This window comes from Pelobates fuscus, chromosome 3, assembly GCF_036172605.1.
Source record: "Pelobates fuscus isolate aPelFus1 chromosome 3, aPelFus1.pri, whole genome shotgun sequence".
Classification (NCBI taxonomy): domain Eukaryota; kingdom Metazoa; phylum Chordata; class Amphibia; order Anura; family Pelobatidae; genus Pelobates; species Pelobates fuscus.
In genome coordinates this window covers 70716727-70725405 of record NC_086319.1, presented here as the reverse complement: position 1 = coordinate 70725405, position 8679 = coordinate 70716727, and the positions used below count along the sequence as shown (strand labels likewise).

General features: G+C 37.6%; 1 protein-coding gene across 2 annotated transcripts in view; it reads left to right on the top strand.

The window, feature by feature from the left end:
* ELK3 (ETS transcription factor ELK3) overlaps nt 1-7671 on the top strand; it is a 58767-nt gene extending 51096 nt beyond the window's left edge. For both annotated transcript variants that reach the window (XM_063447171.1, XM_063447172.1), the window contains exon 5: nt 6884-7671. In XM_063447171.1, coding sequence (XP_063303241.1) covers nt 6884-6982 — 99 coding nt within the window. In that variant the 3' untranslated portion in view covers nt 6983-7671. The remainder of the gene's footprint in view (nt 1-6883) is intronic.
* Nucleotides 7672-8679: the final 1008 nt, after the last annotated feature.

The following is an 8679-nucleotide window of genomic DNA, read 5'->3' as shown; positions in this document are numbered from 1 at the left end:
AAAAGCATCCAGAATGAAAAGTAGAAAGGCTTGTGCAAAGTACAAAAAGCATTTATTACTTACACGTAGGTAAGGATCAATCAGCATAAAATCAAGGATAAAACTGCCCACAATGTGTCCAACGCGTTTCTTCCCACTTCAGGGACTTCCTCAGGGACCTTGCAGCAGTGTGGCAGGTGTAACAATGAATAAAAAACATTCCCTCTCCCTCCCTCTTAAATACACCCCACAATCAATAGATAACGTCCATTCATAGGTTCCACCGGTGAAATTCAGCTGCTCGCAATTGAGGTGCGATCCCTTCCTGGTTTCGGGTATGTGACGTCATCACGTTCCGTTACGGACGTCCGCTGTGTGTTCCACTTGCGTTCCATTTGCGTTCCACAGATTTTTACAAGTTTTTTTTCTCGGTGGATCTTTATTTCTTGTGTTTCACAATCGGCCCATCAAAGTGGGACCGTTCAGAATCGATGTGTTGTGCATAATGTGAGCATGGAGAGGGGAATGAAAACATATCAAAAAATATATATATATATTAATTTTTGCACATTTTCCCTTTCTATTGATTGTGTATCTCTGTACATTTATATAATTCTGTAAATACAAAAATATGTAATATAAAGTTTCTACAGGCAACCTTACAAAGAACTATGAAGAACAATTCTCTTATTGTTTAAAAGAGTATATTTCATATATTTCAGACATTTAATTTGTTATAATGTAAATAAATATTTTTATCTGTATCAATAAAGTTGAACTTGTTTTACCTATAACCGTAATATCTAAAACTACAAATTATATATTAGTTTGTTGTTTCTTTCTTTTTTTGTGTTCTTTTTCTTATATATATATATATGATTGCAAGAAGGAACTTTTTACACTTTTACATAGATAAAAAAATGATTGGAAAAAAAGAGAAATTACAATAGATATTTGGAAATAGAAATTCTATACAAAGAATTCCCCACACCATAAAATAAAAAGGTGAAATTAAAACAGGCAAACAATGTATAACCACAATAGACTGATTCTAATCCAACAAACACCATAAATTGATGTCTAAATTGAGTCCCCTTGGTTGTAGGGTTTTTAGTGTATTAATCCAGTATGTTTCCCGTTGGGCCAATTTTTTTAATGAGGTTACCACCCCTCCAATAATTATCTATTTTTTCTATCCCTAAAAAGTAAAATTTACATTACAATGAATTGGAACTATGTGTTTATTAGATTTTTTTCGAATTTTTTTTGATGTTCCTGCAGGTTCGCCCTACGTATTGTTTCCCGTAGGGGCATTGTAAGACATAAATTATATTTCGGGTTTCACAATTTATGTTAGATTTTATATTGAACTCTTTCCCTGTTATGGTGCTTTTAATTTGTTTTACATTTAATAGTCTTTGGGTTTCACAAGCTTTGCATTTGTTGCATGAGTGAAAACCTTTTCTGTTTTATTATCTCTATGTGAATTTTTTAAGGCATAACTGGGTGCCAATATATTTTTTTAATTTTTTGCCTTCCTAAAAATTACTGGTGCCCTTCTTGGGAGTACCTTCCCTAAAATCGGATCTTTCAACAAAATATCCCAATGCTTATTTAAAATTATTTTGATCTCATGGTGTTGTGCATTAAATTGAGTAATAAATGAATATTTATAAACTTCCTTTTGTATCCTATTCTTCTTTTTTGGTTTAATAGTTCCTTTCTATCAAGTTTTCCAATTCTAGATGTCTCCTGTTTTAAAGTAATTTTATCATATTTTTTGGAAATCAGTTTATTTGATAAATGACCTGCTTGTTCATAATAATCATTATCTTTTGAACAATTTCTCCTGATTCGAGTTAATTGGCTTTTTGGTATTGAATTAAGCCAATTATCATGATGGCAGCTCTTTTTGTGTATGAAGCCGTTTCCTTCCGTTTAAAACAGGAGACATCTAGAATTGGAAAACTTTATAGAAAGGAACTATTAAACCAAAAAAAGAAGGATAGGATACAAAAGGAAGTTTATAAATATTCATTTATTACTCAATTTAATGCACAACACCATGAGATCAAAATAATTTTAAATAAGCATTGGGATATTTTGTTGAAAGATCCGATTTTAGGGAAGGTACTCCCAAGAAGGGCACCAGTAATTTTTAGGAAGGCAAAAAATTGAAAAAATATATTGGCACCCAGTTATGCCTTAAAAAATTCACATAGAGTTCAGAAAACAGAAAAGGTTTTCACTCATGCAACAAATGCAAAGCTTGTGAAACCCAAAGACTATTAAATGTAAAAAATTTTAAAAGCACCATAACAGGGAAAGAGTTCAATATAAAATCTAGCATAAATTGTGAAACCCGAAATATAATTTATGTCTTACAATGCCCCTGCGGGAAACAATACGTAGGGCGAACCTGCAGGAAATTAAAGGAACGTATCTTGGAACATCAAAATAATATTCGAAAAAAAATCTAATAAACACATAGTTCCAATTCATTGTAATACTTGTAACACATTTAATTGGCAACATTTTTACTTTTTAGGGATAGAAAAAATAGATAATTATTGGTGGGGTGGTAACCTCATTTAAAAAATTGGCCCAACGGGAAACATACTGGATTAATACACTAAAAACCCTACAATTTCTCTTTTTTTCCAATCCTTTTTTATCTATGTAAAAGTGTAAAAAGTTCCTTCTTTCAATCATATATATATAAGAAAAAGAACACAAAAAAAGAAAGAAACAACAAACTTATATATAATTTGTAGTTTTAGATATTACGGTTATAGGTAAAACAAGTTCAACTTTATTGATATAGATAAAAATATTTATTTACATTATAACAAATTAAATGTCTGAAATATATGAAATATACTCTTTTAAACAATAAGAGAATTGTTCTTCATAGTTCTATGTATGGTTGCCTGTAGAAACTTTATATTACATATTTTTGTATTTACAGAATTATATAAAGGTACAGAGATACACAATCAATAGAAAGGGAAAATGTGCAAAAATTCATATATATATATATATATTTTTTTAAATATGTTTTCATTCCCCTCTCCATGCTCACATTATGCACAACACATCGATTCTGAACGGTCCCACTTTGATGGACCGATTGTGAAACACAAGAAATAAAGATCCACCGAGAAAAAAAACTTGTAAAAATCTGTGGAACGCAAATGGAACGCAAGTGGAACACACAGCGGACGTCCGTAACGGAACGTGATGACTTCACATACCCGAAACCAGGAAGGGATCGCACCTCAATTGCGAGCAGCTGAATTTCACCGGTGGAACCTATGAATGGACGTTATCTATTGATTGTGGGGTGTATTTAAGAGGGAGGGAGAGGGAATGTTTTTTATTCATTGTTACACCTGCCACACTGCTGCAAGGTCCCTGAGGAAGTCCCTGAAGTGGGAAGAAACGCGTTGGACACATTGTGGGCAGTTTTATCCTTGATTTTATGCTGATTGATCCTTACCTACGTGTAAGTAATAAATGCTTTTAGTACTTTGCACAAGCCTTTCTACTTTTCATTCTGGATGCTTTTTTCTTATTTTTCCACATAAATGAGATTGAAAAATCATAATTTTGGAATCAGAGAAATACCTGAGAGCCACGAGGAAATTTGATACGCCTGTTTTCACAGTTAAAGTGTGAGTGATCCATTTGGCACATATCCCTATTATATATATACACCAAACAGAGTTGCACTATCTTTTATTTCTCTATAGTTGGATTGACCCATATTTTGTTTTCATATTCTGAAATAGAACAGGCTACACCCGACTCCTTCTGTAATTAGTGTGAAAAAATTGTAATCCTGTCACTTAATAAGAAATGAGCTCACCTATTATTTTCTAGTTCCTTGTGCTTTTTGTTTAACTCTTAAATAGTTTCACCTTCAGTTGCAATTGTCATTGCAAATGCTTCCAGTCTCCCACATAAGTCTTACTAAGAAAAGGAATGCAATTCTGGATCTCAAGGAAATCATATCCTTAAGCAGAAGGTGGATACAATCATAAAGAAATAGATTTAGATCTGGTAGATGGATAGTTATTTTCACATTAAAATTGATGAAACTACCAGTCAGTTATCAGATAAAAATACAACTGTGTCCATAGAATTCACCTCTAGATCTGGACTAATTTTCAGGTTCAATTTAGCACTCTTCTTGGGAAAAGAATGTCCATCATTGTTGCTTGCATTGTTCTAGAGCAGACATACCCGAATGGTATATCTTGAGAAGCATGGTGCACGGTCTTACAAATTATCTTGAGAAGCATGGTGCACTGTCTTACAAATTATCTTGAAAAGCATGGTGCACGGCCTTACAAATTATCTTTTTTTTTTTTTTTTTAAATTCTTTATTTTGTTCGGGTGATGTAATACAATTGTGCAATACAAAAGACAATAGATAATGAAACAATATTGATGTACAAAAGTGGTGGTGTCCTTTACGCGGTGGCCCCTTTTTAACATTTTATACATCTAGGTGATGGCTAAAGTCACATAGGAGTGTTTGATTGCAGGTTTGCTAACGTCATATACCTCAGTCTACTAGGTGGTTCGGTCAAGCCGTGGGTGACTATGGGTATGAGGTGTAACTCCTGGTAGTGGTGTTGTTGCCCCCTAACCTATGGGGCCATGGGGGGGGGGGGAGGGGATTGTCGCTTTGTGCGTCTGATCCCTATGTCGATTAGTTACGTAGGTTGCGTAAGTGGGGGTCCCGGAGGTATATAGCTTGGTACATTGGCTCTGGCGGTCTAGGGATGTCAGTCTGCCCTAGCTAGTAGGAAGAATGAAAAAACATTTATATAAACATATGTACCATGTCTAAATATGGCGTTCTGTCCGAGGCATGCAAGTTAAACGGTCGGCTTAGTAACAATTAAAGGTGTGAAACTGTGAGAGAGAAGGGAATATGAAAGAAATATAACAGAGTTATAACATAGTTGGAAGTCCCGATCTGATTCAGGTCACTAAGTCGTCGGTACTGCTGGGCACAAAAGGGTTGATTCTGGAGGCATCCCAGGAGTGGCTTGTACCCGCCGCACTGGTCCGGGCTTGTAGTCCAAGCGTCTGGAGGAACATGGCTTCTTCTGAGGGTCCCGTTGCCTTGTATGTCTGTCCATTATTGGTGACTGTGAGAGCTCTGGGGAGAGTCCATCTGTAGGGTATCCCAGCTCCTTGCAAGGCTTTCGTGATCGGCTGCATAGATTTCCGCCAAAGCAGGGTGGCCCTGCTGAGGTCTTGGAAAAACGTGAGAGTGTGCATTTCAAATTGTAATGGGGTCTTGCCCTTTACTGCATTAAGGAGTCTGTTCTTGTCGGCTAGGGTTTGGCAGCAGAGAATAATGTCTCGTGGGGCCTGAGCTGGGGCTTGTGAGGATTTTGCTATGCGGTACATACCGTCGAAGGCTATTTGTTTAGCATTTTTTGCGGGCATGATGGAGGAGACTAGGCGCCTCACAAAGTGAGGGAGTTCCTCAGGCGGGAGGGTGTCTGCTACTCCGCGGATTTTGATGTTCTTGTTCCGCTCTCTATCCTCCAGCTGGGCCATCCGGATGCCTTGGTGAACCTGTGCTGTTTGTAGTAGTTGTACGGTGTCATTAATTGTGTCCATGCCCTGTTGCAGGCTTGCAATATCCCCTTCGGCCTGTAGGACCCTGTTTGTTACTGCCTGTACCTCCGTCTGCACTGTTTTGAGTTCCGCTGAAAATGTTTGCTGGATGTGTACCAACAGGTTGTAAATGTCCTGTTTAGTGGACGGTGCATGTCCATCTGCGATCGCCGGGGCCTCCGGCATAGAGAGCTGTGCAGCAGGTTGGTCGGGTGCTTTAGCAGGGCCTGGGGGTATTGCATCCCTGGTCCTGGAGGTCAGCATGTGGCCGATGTCCTGGCTGTCTCTGGGTGAGGGTTGAGTCGTTTTCTGGGATTTGCGCACCATATCTCCTATCAATGAGGTTTGGCTGTGGCACTCTAGGGTTGCTTCCCTTGTTAGGCCCGCTCCGAGCCAGTACGAGTCGCTTTGCAGCCATAAATTTCCCACGTGGTAGGCCCGAGAGCCTCGGCGCCGGGTTTTGGCGGTCGCGGGACAAACGAAGGGCATCCGGGTATTCGTGGGTACCTCCTCTGCTGGTTGGAGGTATTTGTGTCCCGGTCTCTGCGCTTATATTCCCGGTTATTGGCGATTTTTCGTGGCTAGCCACGGAGCTACGGGAAAGTGCGTCCGCTTCGGATCACTGCTTGGCTCCGCCCCCCCTTACAAATTATCTTGAGAAGCATGGTGCACTGTCTTACAAATTATCTTGACAAGCATGGTGCACGGTCTTACAAATTATCTTGAGAAGCATGGTGCACTGTCTTACAAATTATCTTGAGAAGCATGGTGCACGGTCTTACAAATTATCTTGAGAAGCATGGTGCACGGTCTTACAAATTATCTTGAGAAGCACGGTGCACCGCCTTACTAATTATCTTGAGAAGCATGGTGCACGGTCTTACAAATTATCTTGAGAAGCATGGTGCACTGTCTTACAAATGATGGCACCAGGGTGCTCTAATTGCAATAATTAAAAGTGTTTATTGGTCTAAGACTGAGCCTTTAATAATATTACCAGTAAACTATGCTAATGCGTTACTACGTGATTGTGATGGAGTACTAGTTGGCCAGTTTGTCCTCATTGCTTTTGACCCCGAATGCCACCATGCTCTGATAATGTAGATTTCCTGCATATGTACATGAATACAGGACAAAAGGCAAAAAATTTTCAATGTTTTTTTTCAGAGCTGAAAAATTAACTCTCATACTTTCCATGTGTTAGCTGTACTTCTCCAGAGGCAGATCTCTTACTAACTTGCTGTCTTCTCTTTTTTATTTACAGTTTCCAAACTTATTGAACGGGCATTTGCCACTTCAGATGCAAGGACTCGATAGAGCTTCGTCCCCAGTGCTGCTATCGTCTAACACCCAGAAATCTTGATGTATTTTGCACTTGCTATGGACATCTTTATTAAATGATTTAATAACTCTTTATTATAACACCTCTGGTGTCCAGGAATATTTTCAGAACAATCTCCATGGGCGTCTCAGTGTTTACATCATGTTACCCATCCCACCATCGAACGGTTCTTTTAGCATTGTAGAGAATTTAATGTGTATAATACGTTTTGTATGGATTTGTTATTCCAAAGTGTTGAGCACTGTTGAATTCTCTTTCAAAGATTCCCATCTCAAACGATGCATTGAATGAATGCAAGCCCTCGTACAATGCATTAAAAGGATGCAATCCCTCTTTTCCTTCTTATATTATTATGCACTTGAGCTTATGTACACTATAACCGGCTGTGCCTTCTTTTGCATAATGTTTTTATTTTATGTTTTTTGTAAATTGTTTATATATTTCTTGCATTATGGGAAAAAAAAACTTAGTAATAGATACCTCTTTGATAGAATTTCTAAACCTCCATTCCCAACCATGTATTCTAAGCAGTGTTTGTATTGTATTTAGAGCTTTTTAATGTATAATGAGATATGGCCTTATATCAGGGATACTTTATTCCAGCCCTCGATAGGATGAAACACAAGATTATAAATAATAATCAGAACTTCAGTCATTTGGTTCATTCACTAAACTTTAAACTATATGGAAATAAAATCTGGATGACAAAATGTTGGCTAAATAGCTAATTTAGAAACAGATTCTTCAACTTACATTATGCCACCATACCTCCCAACATTTCAAAGTGACAAAGAGGGACACATTAATTTTAATGGTGTGACTCGGGGTATGGACAGGGCAGGGCTGTGCCGAGATATTTCAGGGGACTAAATAATAATAATGTATGCAACTAGAACAAGAACAATATATCTTATGTACACAGGATGATTTCTAAACACAGTTTAAAGACACATTACTGTGAGTATTATTGATGTGGAGCTCTGTTATACACTCAGACACACTAACAATATAGAACTCATAGAAAAGAGGGTAATTAGGATAGAAAAGAAAGAGAGTGGGATTTTGGCAAAAATAGGGACTGTCCCGACTAAGAGACACTCGGGAGGTATGTGTCACCCTTTGGCTATTATATTATAAACTTTGCTCAGATTTCAATTTACTACAAATCGAAGTTTGGTGAATAAACACTACAGGGTTATTCATTGAAGTGTGAATTATTGAGAATTGAAAGTGAATTTATTTAAATTCAGCCACAATTTCTGAATTAGGAAAAATTATTCAAGTGAGCTATGTTTCCAACTTGGCTTATTTAATCTAATCTTTACTTTGAGTTTGATCCTCATCATGGGCAATTCACACGTTAATAAATAAATGTCGACAATGCTTGTTGCTTGATTACAGGCTAGAGAAATCAAAAACATGTGGCAAAATTTTTGCCCTCGAGGAGAGTTTGACATCTCTGCCTTGTATGTTTTTTTTATGTTTTGTTTTTGTTGGGAACCAAAAAAAAAAAAAAAGAGCAATAAATGTTATTTTACAGCGTTAATTGTGATTTGTTTCCAAATGCACCAAATAACTTGGCTTAGGGGTCAGGTATCGGGGTGCTCTATAATACAGTTTTGGTTAGCCTAGGCAGACCAGATGTTTCCGAACCACATCTCCGGTGATGCTCGTGGGAATTGTAGGTTAGAAACACCTGGGGTATCAAGGACACTGCT